This window comes from Coenobita brevimanus, chromosome 107 (genome assembly GCF_032717465.1).
Source record: "Coenobita brevimanus isolate Jiangsu-jjx chromosome 107, ASM3271746v2, whole genome shotgun sequence".
Classification (NCBI taxonomy): domain Eukaryota; kingdom Metazoa; phylum Arthropoda; class Malacostraca; order Decapoda; family Coenobitidae; genus Coenobita; species Coenobita brevimanus.
The window spans coordinates 22,772,478-22,792,043 of NC_137060.1; the positions used below are offsets into that span (position 1 = coordinate 22,772,478).

At 48.2% G+C, this 19,566-nt stretch overlaps 1 protein-coding gene across 1 annotated transcript in view; it reads right to left on the minus strand.

Moving 5' to 3' along the window:
- Positions 1–4,810: 4,810 nt before the first annotated feature.
- The window catches only part of LOC145416720 (vacuolar protein sorting-associated protein 52 homolog), a 117,521-nt gene continuing 102,765 nt past the window's right edge, over positions 4,811–19,566 (minus strand). Inside the window, exons 6-7 of the mRNA XM_080285650.1 lie at positions 5,473–5,676; positions 4,811–4,816 (exon numbers count right to left, since the gene is read on the minus strand). Coding sequence (XP_080141776.1) covers positions 4,811–4,816; positions 5,473–5,676 — 210 coding nt within the window. The remainder of the gene's footprint in view (positions 4,817–5,472; positions 5,677–19,566) is intronic.

Consider the following 19,566-nt stretch of genomic DNA (forward strand, 5'->3'; position numbering starts at 1 on the left):
CCGACCACCTGGCCATGACGACACTTCCGGAAATTACCACGCCTACTACTTCTCACCCCCACCCAGTACCTCACCTACCACCTCACTACCCCCCACCACCCCAGACCTTGACCCGACTCAACCGCCGCCCTCACCACCACCCCCACCCAGCACCTCACCTACAATCACACCACCCCCCCACCACCCCAGATCCAGACTCACCTCAGCCGCCACCTACACCACCACCACCACCCACCCCCACCACATGCTCAACAACGCCCACACCACACTCCCCACCCATTCACGCACCACCCCTCACACCACACCTCCTCCATCCCCTACCTCTCCATCAACCCAAACCACTGCCTCCTCAAACCATACTCCTCCACCTTCGCCCACCTGCGCCCGCACCACGCCCAGAACCACCCAAGCAAACGCACCCGCCCTACCCAGCGACCATGCTCACTACACCCGCCACACAACCAGGCCACCCCCCTCACCTCCCCCCACCCGTACACCCACACCAACACCACCTGCTCAGCCACCCACACCACCCACACCCACCCATACCACCACCACAACAAGATCAGGCCGCCATTCACCCCCACCACCCAGATATACACCAACACCACCCCCGGTAACCAGCCAACCAACCATACCCCACCACAAAGACCCCCTACCCCAAACACCTCCCCCATCACTCTCCCTCTCCACCAAGCACGATGGAAAAACCCCAAGTCCCAATTCCCCAAAGTCAAATCCCCTAACCACCGACCCATCCCCCATATAAGCACCAACCCGCCAACCCTAGCCAGCATTCAGCTACAGCCGCCCCACCAAGCAGCAACCACTAGCATGAAAATCACCCGCGTCCAGTGGCTATCTCACGGCCAGCCGCCCATCAGAATCCGACAGACGCACCAGCTTCTTCGCCGTCTACGCCGCACGAACCACCCATCCTCCATCAGGCTGTTCATCAACCCAGCCCACGAAACAACCAGAATGACCAACCACTGGACCAACCTCCTGCATCACCTCACCCCAGTCAACATGACACCAAACACCATCACCTACCACCTGCAGTCACGGGGTCGTGACTTTTTCACGAACGACGGTGGTAAAATGCCCGCGACCGGACCTCCCGCCCCGCCACCCCCCACACCACCACCGGGCCACCACCACCCCACCACCTGAGGAGGAGATAACGGTCAGATTAGTGACCCGGGACAAGAGGGTCATCCGACCACCTCTGACCTGGGCCCCTTCTCCCCGCAACTACCTCAACACCAGGTGAGCCCAGACCCGCAACAAGTTATACGGCGGGTTAACCCTCGACAGCAGTGGGGTGGGACTGATACGTCAGTCCCTCGTAGTCTTGTGGTGACGACCACAACTTCACCCCAACGGGACAGGAGGTCCCTAGGTGAGCCACGGGGTGTTTCCACCTACTGCCACCGCGAGCCACGAGGAAGTCCCTTCCTCTGCCGCAGTAACCCACGTGAGCCACGAGGGGCTTGTCTCCTCTGCCACAGTGAGCCACGAGGGCGTAATACCCTCTGCCACTATCAGGACAGGAGGTCCTTTGACGAGGGAAGAGAGCCCTCTATAACAAATAGGGCAGGAGGCCCAATAGTGGATTGTACGGGGCTCACGCCCCTAGCCACTCTAAGGGTAAGAGACCCTCACACACCGCCACAAGTGGGTCCCAGTACCGATCAACCTGGTGCCACGGCAATTATAAAGACAAGAGAGAGAGTCGCCTCTGTGCTACCCTCCATAAGTGTAAGACAGACCACGGCCTCCGTGTGTCCTCTAGAGCCAGCTAACTCCTGCAGGAGTAGCCGGACACCACCGGGGGAGTTACCCCTAAAGTGTCACCTGAACAGAGGCCTGGTCCCAGTCGGGACCTACCTCCTACCCCGGGAAATTCTTGTCTTCCCCAGGTACCAGCGGGAGACGAGGCCGCAGCCCACACCTGACGGCGCGTTCCCCGGTAGACTTCCGCAGTCCTCGGACCCCTAGGCGAGCCCGGCAACCCGTCAACGCCGACCTCCCCTGCCGCAGACCCTACGACGTCAGGCCCGTCTGCTACACCTGTTTGGCCCCAGTCCCTAGGGCCAACACAGACAGGCCTCCCTTCACAGTGACCAGAGGAGGGCCTATAACAGGTCGAGACCCCAGGCAAGAGGATCTCCTGCACCGTGACCAGAGGAGGACCTACAACAGGTCGAGACCCCAGGCAAGAGGGTCTCCCTGCACCGTGACCAGAGTGGGGACCTACACCTTACAGTGACAAAGTGATATCGCCCCAGAAACTCGGGCACGAATAGTGACTTCCCTTCCCTGTACTGATCCAGTGACAGAGTGAACCAGCGGGAATACACCAAAAAGTGTCCGTAAATACCTTCCCTAACAAAGACTATAAGTTCTGGGTTCATCCGAACAGTGCTATCCCAAAGTCCAATCTAGAGTAGTCCCCCCCCATTGTCAGTGTACGCACGGGCGAGAGTTGCCGCGCCGAGCCTAAACAGTGAACTCTAGTGCTCTACCTCCCTTGCTAACTTATAGTAATAATCCCTCCTCGGCTCATCAAGCCCAGACATCTCCATTGCCCCGACACGCTAAGACCTTTTGGACTTTGATACAAGTGAATCCCATCCACTTACGGACTCTGAACCTATTATAAAGCATAATTAAGGAGTGTGTGAATATCCCATATTACATTAACGTAACTCTGTATGTCTGTATCCTCTGTTTATAATACCATCCTATGTGATATTGTTAAGGTGTTGTAATTAAGGTAATAGATGTGTTAAAGGTGGACTGCCTAGTTTTGATGTCCTGTTCCCTTGTTAGTGCATTACTTCCGGTCCGGAAAAAGGACCCCGTTCAGTAGCTAGTGTCTTTAGTACGAGGAGTCGGCCTAAAAACACTCAGCATAACAATACTTCTAGCCATTAATATGCCAGGTTATGGTTTGTTAAACATCTTACGTTTGGCAATGCACTTGCAGTCCTTCGCGACTCGAAAAATTGGAGGCATTTTTGTACAGCAAGTTGTAAATGAATCCCTCGTCTCAGTGGCATAGATAGACGATTTAGCTGCCAACTCCTAGGTATGTATTTTATTTGTGAGAACATTGATATTGATCACTGGTATTTCATTTTGTAAGCATGATATTTGACGGAAATACCAATAAAGTGACGACTTCCAAATAACCTATCTTCGGTTTGGGGATTGGACATCAGAAACTTTAAGATGACCCATATGATTTTTCTTAATATTAAGCTTATTACTCATGTTACATTACAGTTTTGTAAGTAAGATTTCTTTTTGAAGCGGATTTTATAGACATGCATAAGAACAGTACACAAGACGAGATTGTCTCCCGCGGAACGCACAGCTGACTCGTAAACAAAACAATGACAGCCAACTGATCCCCGGGAATGAAGACTTCTTGGTATGTCGCTTGCTTTCTGTATTTATAGTTTTGGAAAGAATGAAAATTATAGAGCAGTCTCCAAAAGATTTGCTTGAAGGATTTTGCTCGATTTTTTCCCGCTTCTAGTCCTTAGCCTTACAGGTACAGTAGCCTACACTGATATACCTAACGTTAGGCCTAAGTTACCGAATATGCTGAAAAAATATTAGTCTAGGCTTAGCCTAGGCCTATTTGGTGATTTTTTACTTTAAGCCCGTACTCGAAGTTTTGGTGAAATTTCTGTTTTTCAAAGTTATGAATTGAACGAATGTGATAGGCTAATAGTTTGAATAAAGCATTATAGTTTATTATTTATTCAGCAGGGGTAACTTTATATTACATACATGTATTTGAGGGAGCTTCCTGAGAGGAGGTAAGGCATCGGAGATAATTCTGATATTAGGATAAAGTATATATATCTCATGTACAATATTTACCTACCTCATAATGTTCATGAAAACTAATTCAGATTTCTACAGTATGTCGCCATTATTAATAGGTTACTTACCAAAGCAAAGAGTATAACTTTAACTAGTCATAATTTCTCCATGGAGTACAATGATTATTGTATCTTAATAGGAATCAGTTGTGTGAGTCTGTGATTGTGAATTTGTGATACATTTAACAGAGGCTTATTTTATTTATAATTACTTTGATAGTACAAGTGATATATATTTTTCTATGATGATTTGAAATATGTCGTAATCAATGTGCTACTTATCATTATGTCATGAGTGTGATGTAATACAGTACACTGTAATGACCATTACTTCCAAACAGCTATTTAACATAACAAACATAGATCTTGGTGAATACCCTTTATTCCTGTAAGGCTTTATTATATTTTCTACTTATGTTATGTAGCTTCAATAATGGGCACTTTTTAGCTTCTGTAGCTATAAATTTTAATTTAAATATATTGATATTTCATATTACCACACACATACACACACACACACACACAAACTACCAGGTACCAGGAAACTATCTGCAGTGTGCACTTTGTAACTGACTGCACTCAAACAATCACATTATAATGATTATACTGCACTTATATATTGACAGTAATCGAAATAGTAATCGATTACTAATCGATTACTTTCATAAAAGTAATCAGTAATCATGATTACCATTTTTTGCTGGTATCGCCCACCCCTAGTGGTTGGTGGAGGGAGGAGGGATAATATCTCTTGCCAGAATAAGTGTTGAGTGTGTCTTTGTTTCTCTCACTACTTCACAATGCCATATGAACACAATATTACAATTAAAATAGCAAAAAAACGCATGAAAAAGTAACTAATAATGATTGGCTTATTTTCTGTTTTCCATGATATTTATTTTCTAACAAACTTATGTCTGTTTAGGTATTCAAAGTTATTTACACACTATTTACACATTATTTCACTGTTTTTAGTACTTCTTGACAATGAGATACTCCTTAAGGGCTGGCTATGGTCAGTACAAGTGTTTTCAAGCACCCATACACTCTCCCCCAGACCCCCCATGGCCCCCTAGTAGCCCTCCCCACTACCCCACCCCACCCTACCCCTCCTGACCCCTGCCCCTACCCTGAACCAGTATCAGCTGGTTCCAAGGCCACACTCTCCCTACATTGGCCTCCCACCACCCTCCACCACAGCCCTTCTCCCAGCTGGGCTGGCCTCCCTCCCCCTCTCCCCCTCCCCCATCCAGCCAGCATGACTCCGTGCACCAGCCATGCCGGGACAATACTCTGAGTCCATAAGGCGCGCTATGAAGTTCAAACATGCCCGCGAAAAATTAAAAGGTCATATGACGTGGACAGGCGCCTAGGGGTTAATATACTGATAATTTTCTTAAATTGTAGTTTCCTTTTCCCTTCTCTCTCTTTGGATCCTTCCTCACTTCATTTAAAATAGCAGGAAATTTGAGTTATGATGTTAAAAATACGATGGATTACAATGAAAACAGACCCAGAAAGTATATTGATACCTGTACCACAACATTTTAAATAAATATCACTAAATACTTACTGAAAGAACTGACAGCATCATATCATAATTATTGATGAGGAAGATTAGCTGATCCTTCCTGCTGGGGAACACTGCTGCCATCTTGAGTATGACCTTCTCCACTTCATCCTGAAGCTGCAGCATGAGACCATCCACACCCTCAAGGGGGAACTTCTCATGCAGCACCATCACTGCCCCGCTGAACTCAGCATATCTTCGGGTTATCTGCCCCCAAAATTGTACAAATGCACATCACAGGATACGGAAGATGAGTGTGTATGAATGTGAGATTCAGAAGCCGATGAGACTAGGAAATGACATGGGATATATTTGGTTCAATAATTATGGTATTGCTTGGGGGGGTGGACAGGACCATACAATGACAAACTATAATAACGTCTAAGCTTGTGATAAAAAATTTTTCATACTTTTGTAGTATCATGCCTACATAGAGGGCAGCAGTATGTGTAAAAAAAAAAAGACTTTCTTGCCATGTTAATGTTATGTGGTCCACTTCATGCAACACTCCAGGGTGGATGTGGACCACCCACAAGGGCAGACATGGACCAGTTCCTTAATTTGTTGATTACCATGGAATATATCTGTGCTTCAATATGGGCCACCAAGTCCTTGGTTCATGATGATGGGGGACAGATTGAGATGGTCTGGGCATGTCGAGAGGATGGAAGATGGTGATTGGGTGTGGAAGGTGAGAAGTGTAAACGTCGGGGGTAGGAATGTGAGAGGTAGACAGAAAAAGACTTGGGATGAGGTCATAAAGTGCAATCTCAGGGATAATAGACTGAATAGGAAGACTGCCAGAGATTAAACAACATAAAAAGCCACCATTAGGGTGCAGCCACACTTGCTCTCGAACACTGTCAGAAACACTGCATGTGACATATTAGAGTCATGCCTCGAACATGTTGGAAACATGTCACAGACATGTTACAGGCAACGTCACGAGCATGGTTTCCGGGAAAGTTACTGACATATTTAAAACAAAGGTGTAGTAGTCGTGTGGTCCAGGCTTGTGAGAGACAGTACCCAGCAACATGGCGATGAGGGAGGGCGCCTTACTTGTCGCAGCCACAACGGCTGTATTATATGCACAGCAGACAAAAAATACATGCTCGTTGGCGATTTTGGGTGTGTCTATCACGTAAGGCAAACCCCTATGGCGATGGACAGCATTTTGTAAATGACCTTGTTTGAGACGACACTGGACTGCTACCGATGTAAGTGGGGGATACTTCAGAATTTTGTAATTTCTTCAGGATGTCAAAGACAGATTTTAAAATGGTATCACGGTAGTAGGTAATGATCTACTGCTGTTAGATTCACGTCCGCAGCTCAAAGTCTCATCCATACTGGAGCTATCAACGTGATTCCAGCAGAGTTGCCAACATGTTTGAGACACGTGTGTTTCAAACATGTCTAATATTGTTCCGGACACAGTTTGAAACGTTGCCAACACATGTTTCGAGCAAGTGTGGCTGCACCCTTAGGTGACCAAGGTTGACACATGCACAAGTTGGAGCATTTGTAAACATTATTAACGATATTGCTAACAGTTTATGAAATGCATATTAGGAAGCATATGTAAATAAACACTGACTACATTCATGATGCCCAGTGGCATGACTGGTACATTACTTGGGTTGGTGCATACTGCGGCCTACATGCCATGGTTAAGTCCGAAACATGGCCAGATGCTTTTCTTTCTGTTAGACACTAACAGGGTCATAGATCAAGCTCCTATCCTTAACTCCTTCACCCTGATGACACATTTTTCATTTTACTCTGACCACTGGTGGTAGGTGGGGGCACTCATCATCCACTCACTTGATTTAGTGCTGCCTACTTCCTCCTTCCTGTCTATCTTTTTTTTTTTTTCCGAGTCTATCCTCCTCTTTTCCCATTTCTCCCGTCCTTTCTGTCATACTTTACTAATCTTCATTTTACTTCAGGTGGCTCTACACTGAGTGACAAGCCATATGGTTTCCTGTGACTCAAGAATCAATTACTAAGCTGAGTGAAACTACAGAGCCAAATAATGGGGTGACAGGAAGCCTACTATGGTGTCCCTGTTAATTGAATGGAGATGCAATTGTGGCATCCCTACAAGAACCAAACCTCCAAATTAATCCACCGCCACATGGGAATATCAGTGTACTACACAGGATGGCCCTGCAGGGGTGGTTGAGAACCTGCAGTTGATGAGTCTGTTCATATTAGACACAATGGAGTAGCACGACAACAACTCTAACCATTGTCAGATTATTTTTTTCAATATAGAAGAAACTTCTAACAGTGAGAGGGCTTAAGAGGGTTATATCTAATCTCCACAATTTGAAACGCACAACAACTCTGACCACTGTCAGATAAATTTTTCCAATATAGAAGAAACTTCTAACAGCAAAAGGGCTTAAGAGGGTTATATCTAATCTCCCCAGTTTGAAAAGCCTCTCCACAACTGAATGAAATTGTCTGGAGACAGCAAAAATGAATCTAAGAATGCCATTGGACTGAATGGGTTAAAAGATTTTAACTAACAGTTTCCCTGTTTCAAGCCCCCATGCTTCGAAGCAGGCAGAATGAGATCTGGCCTTTTCTTTTTCTTTTATAAAATAGCTACTACATCAGCAGTTCTCAGATTTTTAGTGTGACCCTATTTGGAATATTTCAAGACCTCACGACCCACAGGAGAGAGAGAGAGGTATACAGCCTATCATTGTTATTATGAATATGCCAAGAGTGTAATAAGGATAATTACAATTTCAATTACTGTAATTAAATAAATTACATAGAAAGCATTAGGCCTATTCTACAGAATGTCCCTGCGACCCATCAAGATTCCTCTTGCAACCCACTTTTGAGTCATGACCCATTGTTTGAGAATCACTGTACTACATCATGAACATTTATGGCATAAAGGGTCTTTGTGGGTCCAACACAGAGATTCCCTAAGACTACAGACGGCACTTAAAGCTCTCACTTTGCTGCAACCTTGAGGGAAGTTTGACAAATTTTATCATACAATAGCTTTCATTCATCCTTTGCCTTAGTCTTTGTCTTAACTGAAATCTAGTCTTCATATTACAGTGATCTTTTTATGGTTAATGGTTGTACATATATTTATGTCATTTTCCTCAGGCTGTCAAACACCACTGTCAAACACCACTACAGCAAAAGTGGAACTAAGTTCTTGGCGTACAAACAAAATTTAATTTCCTCATCCAAAACTGTCAATAATGAAAACATGTGTCTTGGACACATTTGATTTATTGTACACTTCAATGCTGAAGATGAAAGTGATATTGCAAATGAGGCACTTAGAATCATAACATCTCAAGAGCCATTTTTTAAAAATGAGAAAAATGCCTCCAAAGTCTGGCGATTTTTAAATATGTATATCTCAGGAACTGAGAGAGATATTGCACTGCTTTTTGTTTTTAAATGTAGTGCAAGGTCTCAGCCATAAAATACTATCATTTACATGAGAGACGGAGAGAGAGAAGCATTAAATATTATTTCACAGACACAGTATACACTACATTTTAACTCACACACACATACTTACTCAATTACGTCACAAATTCACAAGCTCACAAACTCGCATACACATACAGGCATCTATACATGCACATATAGGCAACAATAGGCATAATATAGGCACACATGAGAATAATAATGACAGTATGATGTTTTCATTTTGTTTTTGAAGACTCCAACTAAAATGCAGTATAATGCCACAGGGGGCGACCTAACACCCACAGAACAAGCCCACAGAGGACTACCGACAGTGCGCCAGGACTCAGGGTGACAACAACATAAGTCCATCCAGGCCGTGCGCCCCTATGACCCGGAACTCGCATGCTGCCACCATAGCGGGAATACAAGACTACCTTCCGGGCGAGCCTTCCCCAACCAACATCGGGGTGGAGCTGTTATTCCAGCTTCAGTCAGCACCCATGAGACAGCCGGTAGCCACTCAACCCTCCTGAAGAAGACGGCCTGTAGCAGCGCTGAGGGAAAACAGGAGACGGCCTGTAGCCTCTCTGAGGGAAAACAGGAGATGGCCCGTAGCCACTCCCGTCTTCATCAGGAGAAGCCTGTAGCTGCTCTGAAGGTGCCTTTTTCGAGACGACCTGTAGCCGCTCAACCCTCCTGAAGGAGACGGCCTGAAGCCGCTGTGAGGGAAATCAGGAGACGGCCTGTAGCCACTCTGAAGGTACCCTTTACGAGACGGCCTGTAGGCACTCTGAAGGTGCCCTTCACGAGACTGCCTGTAGCCGCTCAACCCTCCTGAAGGAGATGGCCTGTAGCCGCTCTGAGGGAAATCAGGAGACAGCCTGTAGCCGCTCCTGCCTTCATAAGGAGACGGCCTGTAGCCACTTTGAAGGTGCCCTTTACGAGACGGCCAGTAGCCACTCAACCATCCTGAAGGAGACGGCCTGTAGCCACTCTGAGGGAAAACAGGAGACGGCCTGTAGCTGCTCTGAAGGTACCCTTTTCGAGATGACCTGAAGTCGCTCAACCCTCCTGAAGGAGACGACCTGTAGCTGCTCTGAGGGAAATCAGGAGATGGCCTCTAGCCGCTCCTCTGTCAGGTGCTGACTCCTGTTCACCGACCTACGACTCAGAGGAGGCCCCCAGCCTGGAGGAGTACTGGAGAGGCCCCGTGACCTCCACCGGGCTCTTCTCCTCGCAGCCGGATCCAGAGAGGACCCACCAGACGGACCCCGACGTAGGCCGACGCTGCAGCCCCCTCCTGACGGCGTCTCCAAACACCGGGGACCGCAGCCCTCTTGACTGCCAGACCGCCCTCAGGACCCCCGGGCGGGAACTCCCTACACCCAGACGCCAGAGATCTTCGTCCTCCGTCAGGCGCCTGAACAAGAAGTTCAGGCAGCTATTCAGCCCCAGCCCCGAGGGCCGTACTCCCGCCCCATGCCCTGAAAGTGCGGGGTCCTTCGCCACCTGCAGCCCCAGACAAAAGAGGACGCCTCTATGAGTGATCCCGTGGCCTCTGAGCACAGAGGGCCCCAGTGGTACCCAGCCCCATCAGTAGAAGAGACTGGGCCACTTCTGCCACCCCTGTATCAGATCGCCACGACGCCCACACCCGAAAGGAGTGACAGTGAAAGCACAGTGTACGTGACTTAGTGACATGAAGGCAGAGCAGTGAATTAACCCTATAAAGATAGTCAGTGTAAGAAGACACCAGTGACAATATAAAAGTGGTGGAGTAAATAAATACAGCAGTGAAACCATGAACACGGCCAAACAGTGAAATACGGGTGGATTACACTGAATACGCTACCATCTCGTAATGCAGTATCATACTAAGATCAAATTCAGACCCCAGTGTTAAAGTAATAAATTACCACCATTGAAATAGTGCCACCTACCCCTCAAATACCTAACCTGGACTTCCTCCAATAATAATATATGAACCTCTGCCCTAAGTGCTATTCACTCTACCCGACCCTGACCTCGGTAGTCTCCTGCGCGATACTAATAACCCATATCTAGGCCGAAGAATTATAATTGTTTAGTGTATCTGTATTCGTGACATCTACCCATTCCACAGCAGAATTTAGTAATACACATGTAAGGTTGTTGCCTTGAGTTTTTGTGCCCTGCCTCTCTCCTATTTGTCTAAGCTCCAGTCTAGAAAGAGAACCCAGCTACACACTAGGCGTTACAGGGATGGGAAGCCGACCCTAAAACACCTAGCATTACACTGGTGGACAGCAGTGGTTCTTGACCCGGGCATAAGAGAGAGGTAATCAGGAAATACTGGAAAAATGGCAACCAAACCGCATGTGCAATTACCAAAATTTCACCCTGAACAGTATGATGTTCACACATACCTGGCAATTATTAAACCTTTGTTTGTGGTAGGTGGGGGCGCTCACCATCCACTCACTCAATGTAGTGCTGCTCTCGGGTGTCTGCCCTGTCCTCTCCTCCATCCTTCTTTCCTTCCATCTTCTTCTATCTTTCTTTCCCTCATTCTTTCCTCGTCCTTCTGCCTACGGGTGACTTTACACTCCCTCTTCTGTCTTTCATTCCTTCATTCTTTCCTCTTCCTTCTGCCTGTGGGTGGCTCTGCACTGAGTGACAAGCCAAATGGTTTCCTGTACACCAGGAAACTATTTACTATGCTGGGTGGTAACCATGTAACCAAATTTTGGCGCCTGGTGGTTTAGTGGGTAATTATTGTGCTCCAATCGGATTGAGCCGGTGAAGGTGTATATTCAAGGGGTGGTTGGGGTTTATTGCTCACGTAATGCCATTCAGGGATGAGTGAGGTTGGTCTCTCTCATCTTAAATGTCAGGACCAACTGCCTAGCCCTGGGCTCCTACGCTCCTCATGGGGCAACGTAGGATTGGATGATGGATGGATGGACGGATGCTAGATATCAGTTTCGAGGATGACAAGCAGAAAATTGCAGTCAAACTCCCACTACTGGGCAAAGCGGCAGCTAATATAGCACCCAAGATTGTCCTGGGGCTCACCTGGCAGAATTTCACGAAACTTGTGATTCAAGCCATCACCCCATCACTAGGTAAAGTGGTGGTGCTATCCCAACTGGATAGTTTAACTTTTGATGGCAACTTGGACAATACTTTAATCCAGGCCAGATGCCTGGTCACTGCTGCCTACCCGGAGGCAGATGATGAAACCCGGGAGCAAGACACCTTTAATACTCTTCTGAGAGTGCTCCCCAGCATGGTTAAGGAGCACTTTATGATCCATGACCCGACCGGAGACATGGATAAGGACATCCAACTGAAACGCCGCCTCCTGACATCCCGCCCTGCACCCCAGCAAATCAACATGGTAAAAAAATTTCCCACAAATGTTCCGGCTCCCCCAGTCAAGCCACGTCTGCCTATGCCCTGCACCAGCCCCACCCCAGCACCCAGCCCACCGAGGGCACACCCCACCCACCGGCGCCCTAGCCACAGGGAGAACCCCAACCCCATCCTAGTGAATCACTGGGAGCTCTACGTGTGCAGCTCCAGGTGACCACTGCACGATATCAGAGATCAGTTGATAGCTGCACGACGGAAAAAAACCACCCCACGCCAACGTAAAGTTTCCTCTCTAGAGAATGAGGTAACAGAGGATGAACCTGCACCCGTGGAGGAGACCGAACCCATGGAACAGGAGCCAGAGGAAGAAGAAAGAGGCCCCCGACAGTTGGAATTTTAGGACCGCCCCTGCACCTTCCCAGTGCCGGGGTCCACTTCTCCCAAATATCGCCCCCCAGTTTACCACAAGATGAAGCTGAACGAGGTGAAAGACCGCCTTCTGGTCGATATGGGAGCGGCCAGATCCTGCCTGTATAGCCACTACTTCTCCCGTTACAAATCGACCTTTGGCCCGCTATTCCCAACGGCTACTGACTTTGTGGATGCGATGGATGGCCCCCTCCTGATCCATGGGGAAACATGGGCCCTGCAGGTCGACACCCAGCAGCCAGTGTCGGCCAAACACAGATTCATAGTATCTGACTCTTCCTGCCGCAATTACAACGGATACCTCGGGTTGGACCTGTTGCGGAAGTTAGGAGCCACCATTGATTGCCGCAACAGACAACTCCAGTTTCGAAAATCACCCGATCCCCCCCTCCCCCTCGGGCCGTCTGCACCTGCATGCCACGGCCCCGGCTGGAAGACTCTGCGCCCCCCTCCTCCCCTCCCCCCCAACCACCCTCCCCTTCTTTTCCCGCCACCATTTCCTCCGCCATCACCATTTCCCCCCACCACAAATCCTGGGTGCCCCTCAACCAGCCCTCAGGTACCTCTGTCCTATTCTCCCCACTCTTGCCACCCGGAACCCTCTCAGCCTGTCTTCTGCCTCCAACCTTCCTCCCCCCTCATCACACGGTAGTCCAGATTGCTAACCTTTCCCCTCACCCTCCCTAAAGGGCTTAAGAGAGATGGAGGAAGCCGAGCTCCTGCATCCCCTCCCCCTCCCATGCCCCCCTGCCCCCCATCCCCGACCATCTCTCTGCTCACCAATCAGACACCCTCCACCACCTCCTGGATTTCTAGGATCTGTTCGCAGCGGGACCCGCCGACATCGGCCACACCACCTACCTGGCTCACGAGATTCACACGACGGGCCAACCGATCCGGCAACCATCCCAGCGGAAGAACCCCAAACAGCGGGAAGAGGAAGACCGCCAGGTACAGGAGATGATCGAAGCAGGGGTCATCTCCCCCTGCACCAGCCCCTGGTCCTCCCCCATCGTCCCCGTGAAGAAAAAGGATGGCACAATGCGGTTCTGTGTCGATTACCGCCGGGTTAATGACGTAACTGCCAAGGACGCCACTCCACTCCCGCGCATAGAAGACTCCCTGGATTCCCTATATGGCACCTCCTGGTTCTCTACCCTCGGCATATTGGCAGGTCCCAGTACATTTGGAGGACAGGGGGAAAACCGCTTTCTCGACCAGCTACGGGAAACATTATGAATTTGATGTGTTGCCCTTCGCCCTCTGTAACGCCTCCAACACCTTCTCCAGATTAATGGAATCCGTCCTTAGCAGCCTCACGTGGGAGATCTGTCTCGTGTACTTGGATGACGTCATAGTCTTCAGCCAGACCTGGGCCGAGCACCTGCAGCGCCTCCACCAGGTATTCACCAGGATCCGACAGGCAGGCCTCAAACTCCGGCCCACCAAGTGCGTCCTGGCCGCCAGAATCGTCTCATTCCTGGGGCATGACATCTCCCAGGCTGGCATATCTCCCGACCCAGACAAGCTCCACGTCATCGCGGACATACCCCCACCACAAGAAGTTCATGGGATTCGAGCCTTCCTCAGCCTGACATCCTATTACTGCTGTTTTGTGAAGGGGTTCACCCACACTGCCAAGCCACTTCACAACCTGAACCACAAGAGAGAACCATTCATCTGGACGGACTAGACGAGCTACCTTCCAACAACTTAACCCTTGGGTGCCAGGCATGGGTTTCCCTATCCACGTCCCAGAACCGGGTTATTTTCAGGAAAATCGATTTTCCCTAAAACATAGTTTTTTAATTACAAATCAACCACAAATGACAAAAAACACATAAAAAGGCCGTACTTACTCTTTGTTGGCGATTTGGAGGTGGTGGTATGGCGAAAGGGAACAGGTGCGTGGCGTCTGGGCTGAGCATGTTCAAGGTCGTGGTGGTGTGATGGCGGTGGAGAAAGGAGGGTTGATATCTCGCGCCAAAATAAGTATTGAGTGTGTCTTTCTTTCTCTCACTAATTCACAATGCCGAATCAATACAATATTACAACTAAAATAGCGAAAAACACAAGAAAGTAACTAATAAAAATCGGCTTATTTCATGTTTTCCATGATATTTATTTTCTAACAAACTTATGTCTATTTAGGTATTCACAATTATTTACACACTATTTCACTGTTTTTAGTACATCTTGACAATGTGATACTCCCAAAAGGTTGGCTATGGTCAGTACAAGTACTCAAGCACCCATACACTCTCCCCCACACCCCTCATGGCCCCTTAGTAGCAATCCCCACCATCCCACGCTCCCCCACCTCTCCCGACCCCTACCCCTACCCCGAACCAGGATCAGCTGGTTCCAAGGCCACACTCTCCCTATGCAGGCCTCCCACCACCCTCCACCACAGCCCTCCTCCTTGTTGGGCTCCCCTCCCACCCTTCCCCCAGCCAGCAAGCGTGACTCCGTGCACCAGCCATGCTGGGAAAATACTCTGAGTCCATGTGGCAAGCTACGAAGTTCAAACATGCCCGCAAAAAATTAAAATGTCATATAAAGTGGACCGTAGGCCTCTAACAACACGTCATATGACGTGGACAGGCGCCTAGGGGTTAAGGATAAGCTCATTTCCACCCCCATCATTGCCTTTCCCAATTATGCCCTCCCATTCTGGCTCTGCTCAGATGTTTCCCTAATTGCAATCAGTGCTATGCTGGCGCAAGTCCAAGAGGGCTGCGAGCACATCATCACCTGCACCAGCCGGACCTTCAATCAGGTGGAAAAAAATTATGCCGCCATCAAGAGGAAGTGCCTGGGCATCATCTGGGCACTTGAGCACTCCTGGGCATATCTATCAGGGACCCAAGTTACCATCATCACTGATCACCAGCCCCTCCAGTGGCTGCGGCAGTCTGACACCCACAATGCCCAGCTCATCCGATGGTGCAAGACCCTGGAGGAATTCAACTATGAGATCTCGTACCGCCCTGGCAAACTCCACACCAACACGAACGCTCTCTCTCGGCTCCCCATCAATGCCGCCCAACCGGAACCAGATCTCCTCCAGCAGTGGCATCGCAAGGAGTGACCCCCTTGGATCCCCCAGCACTTTTTCAAGAAACTGTATCACCAGGGCGACCACGTGCTTACGGGCATATCATCCTAGCCCCCAACGCCCTCCGACACTTGCACACCCACAACGGCAATCACCTGGGCACGAAAAAACTCCTGCAAGTCTTTAACAACACCTACTGGATGCCAAATCCTTCCACCCTCGCCAAGGAAATTATCCAATCCTGCCAGGCATGCGCCCTCGGTAAAGACATCACCTGTACCACTGGTCCATTGGGCCATATTACTGCCCACAAACCTGGGCAACTATTGGCGATCGACGTAGTGGGACCTTTACCCCCGAAATCAGGCTATAGGTATGTGAATTTGTTTGTCGACACATGCTCCAAATTCGTCGTAGACTGCTCCGCAAAGGAACATTATGCTGTTGAAGCGCCTGATGCCCTGATTCGGCATGTATTCCCATACTTTGGCATCCCACAAGCGATCCACTCAGATAACGCACCCGAGTTCACCAGTAAGATCTGGGAGGAGCTAGCCCATATATTCGGCTATAACATCTCCCACTCGTCCCCTTACTGGCCCCAAGGAAATACCATATGCGAGCGAAGCCATCGTACGCTGATGAATCAACTCCGGACCTGGATAGAAGCCACCAAAGATGACGACTGGCCCGCCCATGTAAAAATCGTGCAATGGGGCATCTGTCATAAATGACTTTGTGTCATAAAATACCTTGTGGTTCTTTGTGCTTGAGTTGTAGTTGAGTTATATATATATATTTTAGACTTGTGGTCGAGCGGCTTTTATATCTTGTAGTAGCTTCCCCATTTGTCATATAGTGACAGGAGAGGTAAAGAATAGTATGGGACTATTTTTATTTGTCTTGGAAATATTAACAAGTCTCTCACACGGAACGAAGTATAAGTCCCGGGTTGCTACCTCCCTGTCTCGCTATCTGTCTCTCTCTCTCTCTCAAATCGCTAAGCCCTTCTCCCGTGACCTGTCTCTAGGATCGCCTGTCCCCTTCTCTCTTGCCTGTTCTATGGCTAATCTCCGTCTGAGCTCTCATTCCTAAATTCTGGTGTAGCAGGGGTGTGTCACGTGTGTTCCTCGTGGATGGACTAGGTCTTTGTTCACGAGAGGACTGCTGACAGCTAACTGCATCATCTCCTTACTGGCCGCTGTCGTCAGCTTTCCTCAGTGTAACTTGCAGACACAATACCTTCTCATCATCTGACTCCCTGCTTCTATCTGTCTCTCTGTCTATCTATTTATCTATCTATCTATTATGATTTGCAATTATAATATGTAGTCCTACCACACTGCTCGGCCGCGCAAAAATGGCGTACCATCGACATTTAATAGTTATAATATATTAATACATACTACATACACATTATAATGAACTTATAAGCTAATTAAGTGAAATACATAATATTGTAAAGTAACATAATTGTATGAATATTGTATACATATATTATTCATAGTAAATAGTGATTATTCAGTAATATTACATTTTAAATAAGTTGTATACATATTTGAATAAATGCATTAAAGTAAATTATTTAACTGTAATACAGTATGTACTTGGGTTATTATAGTGAAATGCATACATGCAAGAATAAAAATAGTTTAAAATTAAGATTATTGTAAGAGTTATTAATATTTCATTTAAAGATAATGGTACTGGTCTGCCATATATGGGTCATTCTTCTTTGTATTATTATTATATATATATATATATATATATATATATATATATATATATATATATATATATATATATAATTAATACAATATACAAAATATATACACTTTATTCAGGGTGGTTAACTGTGATGTTAACTCTCCCCCCACTAAATAATGACTCCAAATTAGCAATTCTTGCATGCATTCTGTGCATTGCGAACAGCAGTACTGCAACTACAATGCAGACGATTATAAAGACAGTAGGTGCTGGGCCATACACATAATATGGGTTGAACATACTCAAACTCAAATCTTCCCAGGGCTTCCTTGTTTCATTGATCAGCTGCATAGTTTCAAACTTAGGTGAAGTCAGCTTAATACTTGTGCTCATGTTTAAGTTCATATTAGGCAGTGGGTGGAAATGTTTGCGTGTATGGTTGAGAATGGCGTAGTGATTGATGGTGGATAAAGTAGACATGGCTGGTGTAAATACCGCACAGTAGTCTGGTGCTATGTATAATCCTGAGGCTGATGTATGAGATGGTGGTATATCTGGACAGACTATGTAAACTGATGTGTTATGAGGGAAATAAAAAAACTGTGAGTGTCCAATGCGTTGATGGTGTACAAGTTTATCTGGAGCAAAAGTGAAGTTGCAATGATGATGAATATTGTTATTGCTGATGATAGCCATTTCACAAGGGACCGTATCAGTAGGCTGAAACGTGAAAATGTTCGCAGGACAAAGATGAACAACATGTAAGGATGTGCGGCACTTTCGTTCAATCGTTGACTCACTTGCGAAAGTGACAGTGTCCCGTCTCTTGGAGACCATGATGAGTTCGGTGTCTGTGTTGATGTTGATGATGACCAAAGTGTTGTTATTTCTATAGGGGAAGGGGTGTATTTGGTATTGAAATGCGTGGGTTTGACCGCATCGATTCTCCGGAGTATTCCGGAGAATACCGCAGTCTCCCCGACATCAAGGCGGACCAGGAGCAGTGGAGTCTGCCCTCAGAAATGCCGACACCCCCACTCGGACTCCCCCCACTCGGACTCCCCGGGGTAGCCGCCGCCAGCCACCACCACTCCGGGCAACAGCGGCATACGTCAGCCCGGGCCGTGCGCCCTTGTGAAACGCAACCACCGCGCCGCCGCCACCGTAGGAAAAAGACACTACCTTCGCGTGGCGGAATCACCGAGTTAGCTAGGGGTGGAGTCAGAAACTGTACTCCAGACAGCGCCCCTAAGGTAGAGACGATCTATGGTCGCTCTAACAGTGGTAAGGTAGAGACGATCGGCGGTCGCTCCCCCCACAACAAGGTAGAGACGATCAATGGTCGCTCCCATAAAGAAAAGACAGAGACGATCTATGGTCGCTCACAACAAAATCAGGTAGAGACGATCAGTGGTCGCTCCCTGAGAGCTAAGGTAGAGACGATCGGCGGTCGCTCCCTCAGCACACTGGTAGAGACGATCAATGGTCGCTCCCATAAAGAAAAGACGGAGACGATCTATGGTCGCTCACAACAAAATCAGGTAGAGACGATCAGTGGTCGCTCCCTGAAAGCTAAGGTAGAGACGATCAGTGGTCGCTCCCTCAGCACACTGGTAGAGACGATCAATGGTCGCTCCCCAACAAAAAAGACAGAGACGATCTATGGTCGCTCACAACAAAATCAGGTAGAGACGATCAGTGGTCGCTCCCTACAAGCTAAGGTAGAGACGATCAACGGTCGCTCCCTCAGCACCCCGGTGGAGACGATCGATGGTCGCTCCCAGGGTATAGTGAGGAGGAAAGACCTCCCTGTCTCCCCCGGCCTCTGTTCCCTGCGGGAGGCCCTTGAGAAGACCCACCTGTCGGGCCCCCGTGACAGCCGCTGCCGCAGTCCTTCCCTGCCGGCGCCCCTGCCCATAGGAGACCGCAGTCCGTCGCCTCTTCCGGCCCGCCCCAGGACACCCGGGCGAGACCTCACCACGCCCCCGCGACGCCGGGACCTGACCCAGAGGTTCCTAGCCCTCTTCGGCCCCAGTCCGGAGCCCAGTCCGGAAGCCCCCGGACGTGAGAGGACGCCTTAGTGAGTCGCCCCG